Raw genomic sequence first — 18373 nt, forward strand, 5'->3', positions numbered from 1 at the left:
CCACTGTACAATATCGTGTAATTGTTTTATTACATTTTCTCTCAGGATGTGGATGAAAAGGTTAAAGTACACATGTATATACCGTGCTAGTAGGAATATTGCAATCACATGCTCAACAATGGGGTCTATTACTCATTTTTTATTTACTAATCAGAAATGCAGTTAGCCACATCTGGATTCCCAATTAGCCACATGTGGCTAGTGAATTGTATTAAAATAAATTCAAGGCCACATTTACTAGCCATCCTAGTTACCCTTTTTGTGAAAGAATTATTTTTACAACTGGTTGCTTGTTAGGCCAATTCAACGGACCCCAGAAAGGGGGCATAGGAGTCAACCACAGAGTGTAGGAGTGGGTCATGTGTAGGCCAGCCCAGGAATAGATGGCAAGTTTCCTTTTCTGAATCACTTTAGTGAACCATCATAGTAATTTTTTGGTAATAGCCCGAAATTACTAGATTTATTGAATTTATTTCAATACAATTCACTAGCCACATGTGGCTAATTGGGAATCCACATGTGGCTAACTACATTTTTGATTGGTAAATAAAAAATGTGTAATAGCTCATTGTTGAGCATGTGATCGCAATACTCCTATTCGGTGTACACATGTGTACTTTAACCTCTTCGTGCATATGTTTGTAAAATGGTAAGACAAACAGCAGAATGTGAGAGTGTTTATTTGATCGTTTTGTGTGTTTTACTTCCTTAGTTACTGCTTATTGGTTACTTGCTAAAATGGTAACACGGGTGAAAATTCCAGACTTCAGCACCGTGAAAACACCAGTAACGTCGTACGGAGAGAGGAGCTGTCATCGTGGTCGGCTCGACCAATCGGAATAACTGCTCCAAGCCAGCAATAGAAAGCAAGACCAAATAACGAGCAACTCCAACAGGGCAAGTCATGGCAAAGGGTGAGCAGCATCCAGCCCCATTCTGGATGGAGAGCAAGGGCAGGTCTGGTGCTTCTCATTGTGCGAGTCAACATTCTCAGCAATCACTCTGATGAAGTCAAAGTATCGCTCATGACTGTTGGACTAAAACCTGGAAGCTGCACTAAGATATGCCGTCTGATAAATTCATGCCACAAATCCAAACTTAGGTGAAAGAGAAAGAGTGCAAAGTTTCACACTGAATGGTGGTAGATGTTTGTTAACATACATGTGAAATATGTTTACCTGATTTGTGTGCAAGGTGTTTTCTACTTAAATCAGTGCACGTGGCTAAAATGGTGTCGCTGCAGCCACACCTGCGGCTATTCAGCGATTTCTATTGGACAACACTATTTTAATAACATAGGATTTGAACTCCTGACCTTTGGATTGCTACTCCAGTAACATAACCACTGCACTACTGTACCTAACATGTAAAAAGAACAGTTTAACACTTTACATCAAAGCCAATCAAACATTAAATGGGAAAAAAAATAGAAACTACACAGTAACGCTGTCTTGAGGCTTCTTATAAGTCTCATTACTGGAATATCAACAGGTACTCACATCCATTAGGGCAGCGTTGATGTAATTGCTACTTTCGCCATCTATTGTGATGAGGAATGGGAGACACCTGTCTGGTGGAAGGACATCCATGCACCGATTCTTCTCATGGTTTCGGGGTAGAAGTGCTATACTGCAGTCCTCCACTCGTAGGGTTGGGGTCACCATGTTAAGAGTCTGAAAGATGACAAATGGTGTTCCTCATTTTACATAATAACATGAGAAATTATGGACCAAGAAGAGCTCATTTGATCCCTTAATCCTGTTCCTTCCATTAATAATTTGTCTTGTCATAGGCTCTATCCAACCTACTCAATCTCTTAAGGCAAGCAACCACCCACAGGTAAAACCTCTTGGGGGTTAAACTCGGGAGCGCCCATTTTTGGGCACCCCTCCTACAAACGGTGAGATCCGAGGGGCCGGGATATTGGGCCTCGGACCTCATCAGACTGAAGATGGTGCTGGGATAGGAGGTCATACAGTTAATTGTTCCAAGAAAACAGCCGCCATGCGGCCCAATTTATGCCCCCTATGTCAGGGCACTGAATTAATAATTAACATCAAAATCATTAGCCAAAGATGCTTCATAAATGTGTCATTCGAACTGTGCGTCCATTCAGGCCCTCACACTTCAGGCTCGACAACAGCCCACAGTTAACTTTTCTGGTGCTGCCATAGATTTTGTTTTTTGTTTGAAAATTGCTATATTATTTTTCCTCCCACTATTTTGCCTTGAGGGTTTCTCTACATCACCCACTTTCACCACCAATGATTGTTCACTGGGAAGTGCATGAGAGTGGTCCTGGATGACTGACCTCCCCCACTCCCACCCCACCCCACCAAAAAAAAAATTCCATCCATGGTTGATCTGCTTTAACCAAGTGAACAGGCCCTCATGTTCTTCCTGTTTCAATCTCTATGGCTCAACAGATGGCTCAGCGGGTCACATGCCTCAGCCACCGAGAAGGTGGGTAAATAACCTATGCCAAAGCCTCCACCAATGCCCCCTTTGTCAGGCCACTAAGAGACATGAGCCAGCGACTCAGTGATCATATTTCCAATTCCATAGTTTTTCCCTACCTGTTATTACATTCACCTTCTTGCATACCACAACTCAGATCGGGGAGCGAGGGAATAGAACTTGCAATCTCTCAGAACATGGCATTGCTTCTTGGTGTCCAGTATATGCCGTCACCATGAATGAGATTGTCATTCACTGCAGGCATGAGATCGAGTCATTTTGGTTCTATAAGTCTGAGCTATACGGATGTATCTGACTAATAAATAACCCCAGCTTCATGATTAAATGGGTTTGTGATCTGCCTCACCCTTTTTAATCATGACAATGACAAATGTATCTTTTTCTAGCTTGGTGATGAATATGTAAATATACTCCATCTGTACATAATCTGAGCTGAGGAGCATCAATGATATCTTACCCTTTCGGCCGCCAAAACAAAGGCCACCCCCTCAACGGTTTTTAAATATTGAAACAGGTTCATAAATCATTGAGGATCTAGAATTTCTTGAACTTCAGCCCATCTTTATCTGGACAATGGCCTTTTAGAGAAAACCCTTTTATATTGTTAGAAATGTGTGTGCTGGAAAGTGCTTTCTCTTACCCTATACTCCTCCTTTATCTGAGAAGAGTTAGTTTGTGGCTCCAGTTTATTCATCTCATAATATGCAGACCTGAGCTGAGAGGCTGGAATTGCTGTGTCTCCACACAAACAGGCCTCCAGTATGGCATCATGGATGAACACGTACTGTTCCTGTTGAGTTAAAGAGAGAGAGCAGCCAATTTTCAATCAAAGTGGAATCATTTTATGTGTAGGAATTAATGATTCAAAAAGCTCTTCACAGCTACATTTCTGAACATGAGGTTTAATGATTTGTTGCTGAGTAAGATGTAATTCATATCACAGCAAATGATCTGGAAAGGTTTCAGTGTACATTAAGGAATAAACCACTGCACAACAATATCCTCAAACATACCGTGTCTGATTTTTATTATCCATTCACTGCAATACCAATTTCAAACTCTTTAACAATTGTACTGCTGATTAAATTATTGTTTCAGACACAGGTTCCAAGTGAACAAAACTTGCCCTCCACCTTTATGCTCAAGCTCATTCCTCAGCTGAAGGATCATGCAGGTGAACTTTACTCATGCTGCTGTATAACCAGATAATGAGGAGGTGTTTGACAGCAACCCAGGTTGTCTCATTCTATCTGTTGGGCAAGCATCTCACCTTTACTTAACACCTTGCTGCTTTAACCACCAGTCCCCCTTGCTGCCAGAGCTCTTAGAGAACAACTGATACGAGAGTGCTTCACCTGAACCATCCCTCCCCTCCCCAATACACCAGCAGTCCCGCCATCCTTGTAACCATTGTGCTTACAACCACCATGTGATTACCTTCCTGCAGTCCGGATTAATGGGGCTCAGCCTCACTTGACTACCAATATTAGCATCACCAAGTCCAGAACAAAAAAACTTTACTCTAACAACTTAATTCATATTTGTATAACAGTCAACTTGCTGAGTTAAGAATCACCCTTGTGCAAACCCTTAGTGCCTATCTTGCGTACTCGTTTACCTGTCCTCATGTGGGAAATGGAGTAAATACGTACCAGTGCAATAGGGTTGCTCTTCTGAGATTGAGACTATGGTGTATTGTTGACGCAGAATAAAGGTAGCTTTACTCTGCAGGTGCAATATACTTGATCTGACACTTGAGTGACAAATAGGAAAAGTGTTCTAGTCATCAGCACTGACATACCTCAACTTAAAGAGAGTTCACTCAAAGGTTTTTTTTAAGGTTGAGTGACTGTGTGTGGTGTGGGGAAGGGGACACTTACTGATCTATTTTCCCTCCATCCTCACCTCTACTCAGTTCAACTGCTAGGTGGAGGAGGGCAGGCAATATCCCGCATCCAACCACTCTATTGTGGAGCAAACAGGCTCTGCACCATCTGTACATTTAACTTTCGGAAGAGCTTTTGGTTAAAATTCTGTATGGCTTTTATTGTCTTCCTAGACACAAAGAATAGTGGAATTAAGTGTGACCACTGTTTAAAGGGCCATTTGGACTCCGTACCTCCGTCTGGACCATGTTGACCCTGCGTGAACGTAATTCTCTGACACAGTTGTAGATATCTACGACTCCTTCCCTCTCTGCCATGTCCAACATGATGTCAATAACCATGAAGCAGCCTGTCCTTCCAGCTCCGGCACTGAAAGAAATGGAAAACCAATATTATCTTACCGACTGCCCACAATCTGCCAGAAACACTAAGGCAGCCAATATTCGAAATGTAATAGAATTATAAATTTTTACATCTTTTTAGATACTGCAGTACCCATGAAACTGAATACAATTTATGACAAACTAAATCACCCTGGATCTGTTAATGGTCTTCTTTCGTTTGGATGTTGTCAGATAGGTACAATTGATCATTGCATTTATCTTCTGTCATCTCATGATGTTTCTTGGGAAAGTTATAAAGAAATCAACGCTAGCTCTCTGTGATCACCTCAAATCAATCACATAAAAGAAAGAAAGAACTTGCATTAACATAACACCTTTCACGACCTCAGGACATCTCAAAGCGCTTTACAGCCAATGAAGTACTTTTGAAGTGTAGTCACTGTTGTAATGTAGGAAACGTGACAGCCAATTTGCGCACAGCAAGCTCCCACAAACAACAATGAGATAAATGATCAGATAACCTGTTTTAGTGATGGGTGAGGGATGGCCAGGACACCAGGGAAAACTCCTCTGCTCTTCGTCGAATTATGTACGTAGAAGTGTACATTGTCAACAAGGAGTGATTGGAAATGGGAACAACCAGCAATAATAGCACAAAGCACTCAAAAAGCATTTAACAAACAAAACATTTGTATCTGGTCATTGGGTGACAGTTCTGGAACAGGAACACCTGCAGACCTTCAAGTTACACTGTGGCATACGAGCATATGAATCCTTATTGCATTTGTACGAAATTTCTTCAACAGTTATTGGAACAAATGTGTTAACACATTTAAAGTAGTCGAGGAAGGAATTTCATATGAATGTGTTGTGTTCATTCACAGGTGTCGCCCGCTGCAAGTTCAAGCCTATATTCATGGAGAAAACAGCTGAGCAATTCGCAGCAAGATGCATATATCCATCGACTGGAGGCAATGCATTTGATCTTGTGTAAAAAGCTTGTGTGTAGCAACCCACAATGGTTCAACTACTTTTCCTGTAAGTAGCCGAGACATACAGGTCAGGCAGTTCCCAGGTTCGACCACTGGTCTGTGCTCAGTTAGCTGATCTTAACCAAGGCGGTGGTAAGAATTGGCCTCTGTACCCCTAGTTTTGGGAAGGGAAAATCAGCCAGGCTCCTATACCTGACTGCTCTCCATTGCTGGAAGTACATGTTGTGGACACCAGGAGAGGACAGGCTCAACACTGACTACAATGTCCTCCATGGTTGATACTTCAGTGTCGGGACTCACACATGGACAGTGGTTACTTGGGCGAGACACTAGTGACTACCAGCAGTAGATCTGCACGCAGGAAATAGTTAACACTTTCAGCATAGAGGAACAAAAACTGGCAAGAGGGAAAAAAAGGTTTGTGTTTGTGTATATCAGCATGTGAATGTTTCTAAAATGGTGATCATCATCATATCAGATAACAACAATTATGGATATTTGGGGATTTAATTTGCACTGAGTGTTAGAATTAGCGCATGGCACTAATATTTTGTGTTACAGTTAATGAAGTGAGTACTAACTATTGGCCGCACTCCTAAATTGCTCTTTTAAATGGGTGCAATGCATGTTAATGCACTGACACAGCCTTAATGGTGTATTTTCTGTTCAGGAGCAATTGAAATATTTCTGCTTAAATTACTAAGGCTTGACTTCTCTATATCTGTTCAAAGCTCATGTTAAAGCAGTGGAAGGAACAGGAGGATGAACACATTGACCTGAGAAAAACACATCATGTGGAGATGACTTGCATTTATATAGCGCCTATCATCACCTCAGGATGTTGCAAAGTGCTTCACAGCCATTGAAGTACTTTCGAAGTGTAGTCACTGTTGTAATGTAGGGAAATGTGACAGCTGATGGTATGTATGACATTTAAACTTCAATCAGCATGCATGATTGAATTTGATTTTTCCGTACAACACTGGTAATTAAGCACCTCCCAAACCCATGACCTCCACCACCTAGGACAAGGGCAGCAGGTGAATGGGAACAAGATCACCTCCAAGGTCCCCTCCAAGTCACACACCATCCTGACTTGGAAATATATCGCCGTTCCTTCATGGTCGCTGGGTCAAAATCCTGGAACACCCTACCTAACAGCACTGTGGGAATATCTTCACCACACGGACTACTGCGGTTCAAGAAGAAGGCCCACCACCACCTTCTCAAGGGCAACTAGGGATGGACAATAAATGCTGGCCTTGCCAGTGACACCCATAATCCTGAGAATGAATGAAAAAAAATTTAAACAAGGGACCTAAAATGTGGAATGCCATTCGGGAGGAGAGTATATTTTAAAATATAGAGCATTCAACAAAAAAAGTGTGAAATGAATGATTGATAATATATTATCAGTCTTTCACTGCTTGGGAGGAATCCAGAACAAGGGGGCAAAACCTTAAAATTAAAGCTAGGCCATTCAGGAGTGATGTCAGGAAGCACTTCTTCACAGAAAGGGTAATGGAAACGTGGAACTCCCTCCTCCAAACAGCTGTTGAGGCTCGGGGTCAATCGAAAATCTCAAAACTGAGATTGATAGAATTTTGTTAGACAAGAGTATTAAGGGTTACAGATCCAAGGCGGGTAGATGGAGTGAAGATACAGATCAGCCATGATTTAACTGAATGGCGGAACAGGCTCGAAGGGTTGAATGTTACTCCTGTTCCTATGTACCTATGAAAGAGATTCCACCTACCTGCAATGTATCACTATAGGCCCAGCACCCGCTGGATTCTTTGTCTTTACCCGCCGTACAAAGCCCAGCAGCCCTGTAGCATGGTATGGAACACCATGGTCCGGCCAGCCAGTGAAGTGGAGCTGTCTGATCTCTCGGATCTCATGAGCACCTCTCTATTAAAAGGAGGAGAAGGAAAAGTCGCATTTGTCTCCTTGAGAACCACAGACTTACAGGCGGGAATAAATAACTTATGTGATTTCACTGGATGACAAAAGAGATAAAGAGTAAGATGAAGAGGAGAAAAGGGGCGTATGACAGATGTCAGGTTGATAACACAAGTAAGAACCAGGCTGAATATAGAAAGTTCAGAGGGGAAGTGAAAAAGGAAATAAGAGGGGCAAAGAGAGAGTATGAGAATAGACTAGCGGCTAACATAAAAGGGAATCCAAAAGTCTTCTGCAGGCATGTAAACAGTAAATGGTAGTAAGAGGAGGGGTGGGTCCGATTAGGGACCAAAAAGGAGATCTACTCATGGAGGCAGAGGGCATGGCCAAGGTACTAAATGAGTACTTTGCATCTGTCTTTACCAAGGAAGAAGATGCTGCCAGAGTCTCAGTAAAGGAAGATATAGTTGAGATACTGGATGGGCTAAAAATTGATAAAGAAGAGGTACTAGAAAGGCTAGCTGTACTGAAAGTAGATAAGTCACCGGGTCCGGATGGGATGCATCCTAGGTTGCTGAGGGAAGTAAGGGTGGAAATTGGGGAGGTACTGGCCATAATCTTCCAAACATCCGTAGATACGGGGGTGGTGCCAGAGGACTGAAAATGTTACACCCTTGTTCAAAAAAGCGTGTAAGTATAGGCCAGTCAGTTTAACATCAGTGGTGGGGAAACTTTTGGAAACAATAATCCGGGACAGAATTAACAGTCACCTGGATGAGTGTGGATTGTTTAGGGAATGCCAGCACAGATTTGTTAAAGGCAAATCGTGCTTAACTAACCTGATAGAGTTTTTTGATGAGGTAACAGAGAGGGAAGATGACGGCAATGCAGTTGATGTGGTGTATATGGACTGTCAAAAGGAGTTTGATAAAGTGCCGCATGGTAGGCTTGTCATCAAGATGTCAGCTCATGGAATAAAAGGGGGCAGAAGCAACATTGATACAGAATTGGCTAAGTGACAGGAAGCAGAGAGTTGTGGTGAATGGTTGTTTTTTGGACTAGAGGGAGGTGTACAGTGGTGTTCCCCAGGGGTTGGTGCTGGGACCACTGCTTTTCTTGATATATATTAATGACTTGGACTTGGGTGTACAGGGCACAATTTCAAAATTTGGAGATGACACAAAACTTGGAAGGGTATTAAACAGTGAGGAGGATAGTGATAGACTTCAAGAGGACATACGCAGGCTGGTGGCACAGGCGGACATGTGGCAGATGAAATTTAACGCAGAAAAATGCCAAGTGGTTCATTTCAGTAGGAAGAAGGAGGAGAGGAAATATAAACTAAAGGGCACAATTCTAAAAGGTGTACAGGAACAGTGAGATCTGGGGATATATGTGCACAAATCATTGAAGGTGGCAGAGCAGGTTGAGAAAGCAGTTAAAAAAGCATATGGAATCCTGAGCTTTATAAATAGAGGCATAGAGTACAAAAGTAAGGATGTTTCGTTGAACCTTTATAAAACACTGGTTCGACCATAACTGGAGTATTGTGTCCAGTTCTGGGCACCGCATTTTAGGAAAAATGTGAAGGCCTTAGAGAGAGGGTGCAGAAGAGATTTACTAGAATGATTCCAGTGATGAGGGACGTTAGTTATGTGGATAGACTGGAGATGCTTCTTGGAACAGAGAAGGTCGTGAGGAGATTTTTTTAAAGAGATTAGATAGAGAGAAACTGTTCCCATTGGTAGAAGGGTCAAGAACCAGAGGACACAGATTTAATTGGCAAAAGAACCAAAGGTGACATGAGAAAAAACTTCTTTACACAGCGGTTAGGATCGGGAATGCACTGCCCGAGGGAGTGGTGGAGGCAGATTCAATCATGGCCTTCAAAAGGGAACTGGATAAGTACTTGAAAGGGAAAAATTTGCAGGGTTATGGGGATAGGGCGGGGGAGTGGGACTAGCTGGATTGCTCTTGCATAGAGCCGGCGCGGACTCGATGGGCTGAATGGCCTCCTTCCGTGCTGCAACTTTTCTATGATTATATGATTCTATGATAAGATGTAACATAAATATACAAGATAAAGATGAGCAGCCATCATTAAATGTAAAGCAAATTTCACATCATCTGAAAATTTCTTGAAAACAAAGTCAAATTACAATTAGAAAAAACATCGCAGTTACTGGATAGAAGTTCACACAAGGGATAGCAGGAATTCACATTGAGATAGCAGAAATTGAAACAGGAATTCGCACATGCGCAAACCATGTATATGTGGTAACGCTGCTTTGTGTTTCTAAGGCCCCATTTTTAAAAAATGTACTAAAGATTCAAACTCTGCTCTGATAACCAACAATGCACACCCGCTGCCATCTTGATTACATCAGCAAAAACGTCTACACCTCTGCCACTTCAAATTATCATGTAATTAACTGATAATTTTCAACCCATTGCTTAGAAACAATGGAGTTACCCAAAACATGATGGGCTAAATTTTAACCGTGGATCCGGGAAGGGGGTGGGGTGGAATTCTTGATGGGAAACCCGGAAGGCGTAAGGACGTCTTTCGGTATTTTTCTGTTGGTTTCCCGCCCGACAGCCAGCCAGATTGACAGGCTGGCTATCAGTCGGACGGGAGAGCAGCCAGGGAGCTGATACCAGCAGGTAAGTCTTAGATGAGGGCAGGGTTGTTCTTCAGGAGGGGCGGGTAAGTCATTGGGGGAAGAGGGAGGTCGGACATGGTGGGGGGGGGGGGGCGTTGGCAAATCGTGTGAGTAGGATCTCGCTTGTTGGGCCTGGAGCAAACACCGCTGCTCCTCCTGGTCCACAAGAAAGGCACCTACCTGTTGACCTGGGCCTTTTCGCCTCCTTTTACATTGTGTGAAGCAGAAGGCCCGGGAATCCAGGCCCCCAAGTTAAAAATAAAAAATCTATTAAAATGGTGGCCTGCAGCCTCCTTAAAAGATTTTACTGAGGGACCGGCCTCCTGAGATCGGGTTGGTCCCCCACCCCTTGACCCATCTCCGTTAAAACCGGAAGTGGGCGGATTGGAGGCGGGTTTTACTATTTTTTAACGATTTTTACCTTCCCACCCGTCTCCAACCCACCTGTTCATGGGGTTAAAATTCACACCAATGCTTCAGACCTGCACTCGGGCAAAAAAGCTGATCAATTCTGGTCGTGAATAAGTTTCACCAATGTGAGATGGTCACAGGTTTGAGATCGAAAAGGTCCTTTAATTATGATTCTAGACATAAAAAGGTTTCTTTACCTTCTCTACTGCAAATGTTCTGATGACATATTCAGCCAACAGTTCCGTCTCAATGAGAGTTACTTTAATGTCCCTGTAGATTTCAGTGTCATCTGGCCAATACTTGCAGCACTTCACCTGTTGGTACAGAGCAATATTAACATAATCAGCAAGTGCAGCTTTTTCTTTTTATATTTTGAGATTAAAAGACATATTTAAACAGCTGAAGTCCCCACAGATGAAGAAAATAAATTTATCTTCAGAAAGAAACGGCCCTGGGATAAGGCTGGAGTTTTTTTGACGCTGATTATTAACAGAGACACAGCCTGAGGAGATGGTTTTACCCGTTACCGTGGCAATCGCCTTTGAGTTCTTCGATTGTCGCAGAACTTTATCTCTCCACTGGTTTAAGCTGCTATTCTCTAAGCCTTTACAGATTTGTGAAATTGCATTTTGTCCTGTAAATTTTCCACAAAAGCAACTGTCAGAGATTTTACAGTAGAGTATTTGCAGAGAATTCATATACTGCACCTTCACAGAAAATCACACCCTGCTGCTATAATTTTGCTGAATCATGACATTATTCAGATGGAAGCATTGACCCTTACATTAGTATTCCTGTGCTATTCACTAAACTTCAATGATCTGTAAATTGACACCTTTTAGAGATTTCAATTGTTGGTGCCTTAAGCTCTCATTATTGACCTGTAAAGAATATAAATGCCACATTATAATTGAACTGATTTCATTTAGAATCATAGAATCATAGAAAGGTTACAGCAAGGAAGGAGGCCATGCGGCCCATCGAGTCCGTGCCGGCTCCATGCAAGAGCTCGAAGGTTCGCCAGACTGATTGCTGGGATGGCAGGTTTATAGTATGAGGAGAGATTGAGTAGATGAGGCCTGTATTCTCTAGAGTTTAGAAGAATGAGAGGTGATCTCATTGAAACATACAAAATTCTTACAGGACTCGACAGGGTAGATGCAGGGAGGATGTTTCCCCTGGCTGGGGAGTCTAGAACCAGGGGTCACAGTCTCAGAATAAGGGGTAGGCCATTTAGGATTGAGATGAGGAGAAATTTCTTCACTCAGAGGGTGGTGAATCTTTGGAATTCACTACCCCAGAGGGCTGTGGAGGCTCAGTTATTGAGTACATTCAAAACAGAGATCGATAGATTTCTAGATATTAAAGGCATCAAGGGATATGGGGATGGTGCAGGAAAATGGCTTTGAGGTAGAAGATCAGCCATGATCTTGTTGAACGGCGGAGCAGGCTCGAGGGGCCAGATAACTTACTCCTGCTCCTATTTCTTATTCTATGTTCTTATCCGGCTAGTCCCACTCCCCCGCCCTTTCCCCGTAGCCCTACAATTTTTTTCCTTTCAATTACTTATCCAGTTCCCTTTTGAAGGCCATGATTGAATCTGCCTCCACCACCCCCTCGTGCAGTGTATTCCAGATCTAAAGAACATAAGAACATAAGAAACAGGAGCAGGAGTAGGCATCTGGCCCCTCGAGCCTGCTCCGCCATTCAACAAAATCATGGCTGATCTTCTAACTCAACGCCATTTTCTTGCACCATCCCAATATCCCTTGACGCCTTTAATATCTAGAAATCTATCGATCTCTGTTTTGAATGTACTCAATCACTGAGCCTCCACAGCCCTCTGGGATAGACAATTCCAAAGATTCACTACCCTCTGAGTGAAGAAATTTCTCCTCATCTCAGTCCTAAATGGCCCACCCCTTATTTATTTTTATTCATTCATGGGATGTGGGCGTCGCTGGCGAGGCCAGCATTTATTGCCCATCCCTAATTTCCCTTGAGAAGGTGGTCATTGATGAAGCAGCTGAAGATGGTTGGGCCTAGGACACTACCCTGAGGAACTCCTGCAGCAATGTCCTGGGGCCAAGATGATTGGCCTACAACAATCTGGGCAATTTTCCACATTGTCGGGTAGAAACCAGTGTTGTAGCTGTACTGGAACAGTTTGGTTAGAGGTGCAGCTAGTTCTGAAGCACAAGTCTTCAGCACTACAGCCGGGATGTTGTCGGGGCCCATAGCCTTTGCTGTATCCAGTGCACTCAGCTGTTTCTTGAAATCACGTGGAGTGAATCGAATTGCCTGAAGACTGGCTTCTATGATGGTGGGGATATCGGGAGGAGGCCGAGATGGTTCATCCACTCGGCACTTCTGGCTGAAGATGGTTGCAAACGCTTCAGCCTTATCTTTTGCACTCACGTGCTGGACTCCGCCATCATTGAGGACGGGGATGTTTACAGAGCCTCCTCCTCCCGTTAGTTGTTTAATTGTCCACTACCATTCACAACTGGATGTGGCAGGACTGCAGAGCTTTGACCTGATCCGTTGGTTGTGGGATTGCTTAGCTCTGTCAATAGCATGTTGCTTCCGCTGTTTAGCATGCATGTAGTCCTGAGTTGTAGCTTCACCAGGTTGGCACCTCATTTCTAGGTATGCCTGTTGCTGCTCCTGGCATGCTTTTCTACACTCCTCATTGAACCAGGGTTGTTGGTAATGGTAGATTGAGGGATATGCCGGGCCATGAGGTTACAGATTATGATGGAATACAATTCTGCTGCTGCTGATGGCCCACAGTGCCTCATGGATGCCCAGTTTTGAGCTGCTGGATCGGTTCTGAATCTATCCCATTTAGCATGGTGATAATGCCACACAACACGTTGGATGGTGTCCTCAGTGCGAAGATGGGACTTTGTCTCCGCAAGGGCTGTGCGGCGGTCACTCCTACCAATACTGTCATGGACAGATGCATCTGCGACAGGTAGATTGGTGAGGACGAGGTCAAGTAGGTTTTTCCCTCGTGTTGGTTCGCTCACCGCCTGCCGCAGGCCCAGTCTGGCAGCTATGTCCTTCAGGACTCGGCCAGCTCGGTCAGTAGTGGTGCTACCGAGCCACTCTTGGTGATGGACATTGAAGTCCCCCACCCAGAGTACATTCTGTGCCCTTGCTACCCTCAGTGCTTCCTACAAGTGGTGTTCAACATGGAGGAGGATTGATTCATCAGCTGACGGAGGATGGTAGGTGGTAATCAGCAGGAGGTTTCCTTGCCCATGTTTGACCTGATGCCATGAGATTTCATGGGGTCCGGAGTCTATGTTGAGGACTCCCAGGGCCACTCCTTTCTGACTGTATATCATTGTACCGCCACCTCTGGTGGGTCTGACCTGCTGGTGGGACAGGACATACCCAGGGATGGTGATAGCAGGGTCTGGGATGTTGGCTGAAAGGTATGATTCTGTGAGTATGGCTATGTCAGGCTGTTACTTGACTAGTCTGTGGGACAGCTCTCCCAATTTTGGGACAAGTCCCCAGATGTTAGTAAGGAGGACCTTGCCGGGTCGACTGGGCTTGGTTTGCCTTGGTCGTGTCCGGTGCCTAGTGGTCCGATGCTCGGTGGTCCGTCCGGTTTTATTCTTATGATGACTTTTCGTAGCGAGATTGTACAACTAAGTGGCTTGCTAGGCCATTTCAGAGGGCAATTAAGAATAATCCACATTGCTGTGGGTCTGGAGTCACATATAGGCCAGACCGGGTAAGGAGACTGTGACCCCTGATTCTGGACTCCACAGTCAGGGGTAACATCCTCCTTGCATCTACCCTGTCGAGCCCTGGAAGAATTTTGTTTGTTTCAATAAGACCACCTCTCATTCTTCTAAACTCTACTGAATAAAGGCCTAGTCTACTCAATCTCTCCTCATACGACAATCCCGCCATCCCAGGAATCAGTCCGGTGAACCTTTGTTGCACTCCCTCTATGCCAAGTATATCCTTTCTTCGGTAAGGAGACCAAAATTGTACACAATATTCCAGGTGTGGTCTCATTGAGGCCCTATATAATTGCAGTAAGATGTCTTTATTCCTGTACTCAAATCCTCTTGTAATAAAGGCCAACATACCATTTGCCTTCCTAATTGCTTGCTGCACCTGCATGTTAGCTTTCAGTGACTCATGTACAAGGACACCCAGGTCCCTTTGGAACATCAAACATTCCCCAACCTCTCACCATTTAAAAAATACTCTGAATTTCTGTTTTTCCTACCAAAGTGGATAACTTCACATTTTTCCACATTATATTCCATTTGCCATGTTCTTGCCCACTCACTTAGCCTGTCTATATCCCCTTCAAGCCTCTTCATATCCTCCTCACAACTCACATTCCCACCTAGTTTTGTGTCATCAGCAAACTTGGAATATTACATTTGGTCCCCTCATCCAAATCATTGATATAGATTGTGAATAGCTGGGGCCCAAGCACCGATCCCTGCAGTACCCCACTAGTCACAGTCTGCCAACCTGAAAAAGAAACATTTATTCCTACTCTCTGTTTTCTGATTGTTAACCGATTCTCAATCCATGCCAGTGTATTATCCCCAATGCCATGTGCTGTAACTTTGTTCACCAACCTCCTGTATGGGACCTTATTGAAAGCCTTCTGAAAATCCAAATACACCACATGCACTGGTTCCCCCTTATCTATTCTACTAGTTACATCCTCAAAGAACTCCAATAGGTTTGTCAAACATGATTTCCCTTTCATAAATCCATGTTGACTCTGCCAAATCCTATTATTTTCTAAGTGTTGTGTTATCACATCGTTTATAATAGATTCTAGCATTTTCCCTACTACTGATGTCAGGCTAACAGGTCTGTAGTTCCCTGTTTTCTCTCTCCCTTCTTTCTTAAATATTGGGGTTACATTTGCCACCCTCCAATCTGTAGGAACCATTCCAGAATCTATAGAATTTTGGAAGATGACCACCAATGCATCCACTATCTCCATAGCCACCTCTTTCAAAACCCTGGGATGTAGATCATCAGGTCCTTGGGATTTATCGATTTTCAGTCCCATTAATTTCTCTAGTACTATTTTTTTTACTAATAATAATATCTTTCAGTTCCTCATTCTCGCCAGACCATTGGTTCTCCAGTATTTCTAGTAACCACTTACTGTGTAAAAAAGTTTTTCCTCATGTCACCTTTGGTTCTTTTGCCAATCACCTTAAATCTGTGTCCTCTGATTCTTGACCCTTCCACCAATGGGAACAGTTTCTCTCTATCTACTCTGTCTAGACTCTTCTTACAACATCCCTTTTCTCTCCTTCCTTCTTGAAGTGAGAGTGAAGTGAGGGGTCTCAGCAAACTAAACCCACCCCTTCCGCTCACTTAGCAGAAGATATTCAATCCCAAATAATATTCTCAGGAATAAGAACAGAAAATGCTGGAAATACTCAGTAGGTCAGGCAACATCTGTGGAGAGAGAAACAGAGTTAACGTTTCAGGTCGAAGACCTTTCGTCAGAACTGGAAGAAGTTGGAGATTTAACAGTTTTTAAGCAAGTACAGAGCAATGAAAGTGAACAAGATAAAAGAGACAAATGGAAATCCCTTCGGAGAGAACAGAACTTCTTCAAGGTGGGCCTTCCTGGAAGAGAAGTGGCTAAACACTAAAACAATAGCAAAATATTCCCGGGGCTGGATGAACCCTATCAGCAAAAGGTATGTTCTTAATGAATGATTTACATCATAAGATCAAGAGGACCTTCATTTCCAGCACTGCTATAAGTCTAACTCTGCCTTCTTTATTACTGAAAGGCCAAGATCCTTAGTGCAGGACACACAAACTTCTTTTAAACCCCCAAGCTTGGTTAGGTGCCACTAGCATTGAGTTTTTAAAAGAACCCTGTCTACGTTGTGCCTTGACTTCATTTCAAGCACCAACTGAGCCATTAAGGCGCCTACACTGCTGAGTGCATCTCAAGTGTCAGATGTTCTTGGATCACGGCATCTTCTCTTTTGACATCCTGGTCTCTAGTTTCCTGGAGCAGTGCAGCTGTAGCCGCAGGCCCAGGTTAACTCCTACCATATTACAGGCTTTACAAATTGGCCTGCCTCCAGTTAACTGCACAAAGTAGGCCTGCCCATAACAGAAAAAGATACTTTGGTTGTCTCATGAGTAAGTTCACTTTAAGTCTGATGATTATTATGGCACCCTCGCTCCTCCTGGTTGGGACTTCAGTCGCTGATGTTTTGCGTTGGTTTGGCACAGCAGGGTATATCTTCCAAGTAATTTGCCCAGTTCCAGTGCATATTGAAAGATTGTGGGTGTGACGTTCATGATTTTCTGATACTTGCTGGCGGCAGGTGAGGTACCTTGATGCAGGCACGGACTTAGAAAATTTAGGCAAGTGCACCAACTTTTACATCCAACTGTTTTTGGGTCATCCATGTTGTCTATGGTGCACCCTCCTCCTTATGTATGTCTCCATTGACTTTTAATCAGATTGACAGTCAAATGTATTGAAATCACCCTGAGAAAATGAAAAGTGGGTACAGCCCTGGTACCCTCAGAAGTTTACATTTCTTGACTCCTGTTGTAGTTCACATTACTAATTCTCCGTACTGCGTTATGGTTTCCTTTTTCTTGTGCTGATATTGGCCCAAACATTGCTGTCAAAATAATGGCGAGGCTAATGGTGCTCACCGTTATTTACGTGCAAATGCCACAGCAACTTCAGGCGAGGGGCAAATTTGAGATTGAACCACATAAATCGAAAAGTTGGTATCGGAGATGCGACATTCCACCGTTAGCTTTACGAAAACAGCATCTCGCTGTCTGGCTCCCCATTCAAATGCATTGAGCGGCGTGAAGTTTTTGTATTTGCATGATAGATACGAACTAAACTCGCCACAGAAAGTTAGGACTTGTCCATTTCAGTCTAAGTACCCTTTTAACAGCGTGATAAGTGTTAATTACCGCCAGTCAACCTCTCTGGCTCTGAAAATTAACTATTACAAGTGTGCAGTCTCATTCCTTCAGGTTTTAATTATTGTTGGAGTTTTTTTTAAATTTAATTTTTTTTTAAAACTTTCTCTATCTCTTTTTTTTCCCTCTCTCTCTTAATCCAATCTTTCTTTCCCTCTCTTTATTTCTCTTTCTGTACCTGATTTGACATTGAATTCACCCTCTCTAATTTACACTTCCTTGTTCAGTCCATGCGCTGTTCACTTAACAATCCTTCAATCTGATCAGTTAAGGAGATACACAGTTGCTTGCCCTGTTCACTCAGACCCCAGATGCCCTGTAGAGGGTGCCACGCCATTTCCAGCTCGCACTTCCAGCAACTTGCAGGGCAAAATATCGTCAACATTAAGTGGGCAAGGGCAAGTCTAACTAACAGCAGGCGCCGATCGTTGGCTTGCCACAGCAATTTTTGGTCCAATATGCTTATGATATGTCCTATCACTGCTTACTATCTGGAGAACTCACATATATTCCTCTGAAGTCACATCATATTAAAAGGGGAAGTCCAACTTACTGAACTATCCTAAATGTAAAAGCAGGGATCTATCTGTAGAGTTACCAAGGCAACTCTTGTTGCTCTGTTTTATCCTTTACAACAAATGGTGAGAGGTAGCACGGAAGCAGACATTTTATCTAGAACTTCTCCCAATGGAACACAAGGTCCTGCTCAATATCACAAA

At 43.3% G+C, this 18373-nt stretch overlaps 1 protein-coding gene across 3 annotated transcripts in view; it reads right to left on the reverse strand.

The window, feature by feature from the left end:
* Positions 1–18373, reverse strand: part of LOC137310786 (receptor-type tyrosine-protein phosphatase mu-like) — a 797377-nt gene that overhangs the window by 25708 nt on the left and 753296 nt on the right. For all 3 annotated transcript variants that reach the window (XM_067978407.1, XM_067978404.1, XM_067978408.1), the window contains 5 exons: positions 10874–10990; positions 7457–7611; positions 4598–4733; positions 3119–3268; positions 1500–1673 (listed from right to left, as the gene is read on the reverse strand). In XM_067978407.1, the coding sequence (XP_067834508.1) occupies positions 1500–1673; positions 3119–3268; positions 4598–4733; positions 7457–7611; positions 10874–10990 (732 nt within the window). The remainder of the gene's footprint in view (positions 1–1499; positions 1674–3118; positions 3269–4597; positions 4734–7456; positions 7612–10873; positions 10991–18373) is intronic.

This window comes from Heptranchias perlo, chromosome 3 (genome assembly GCF_035084215.1).
Source record: "Heptranchias perlo isolate sHepPer1 chromosome 3, sHepPer1.hap1, whole genome shotgun sequence".
Taxonomy (NCBI): domain Eukaryota; kingdom Metazoa; phylum Chordata; class Chondrichthyes; order Hexanchiformes; family Hexanchidae; genus Heptranchias; species Heptranchias perlo.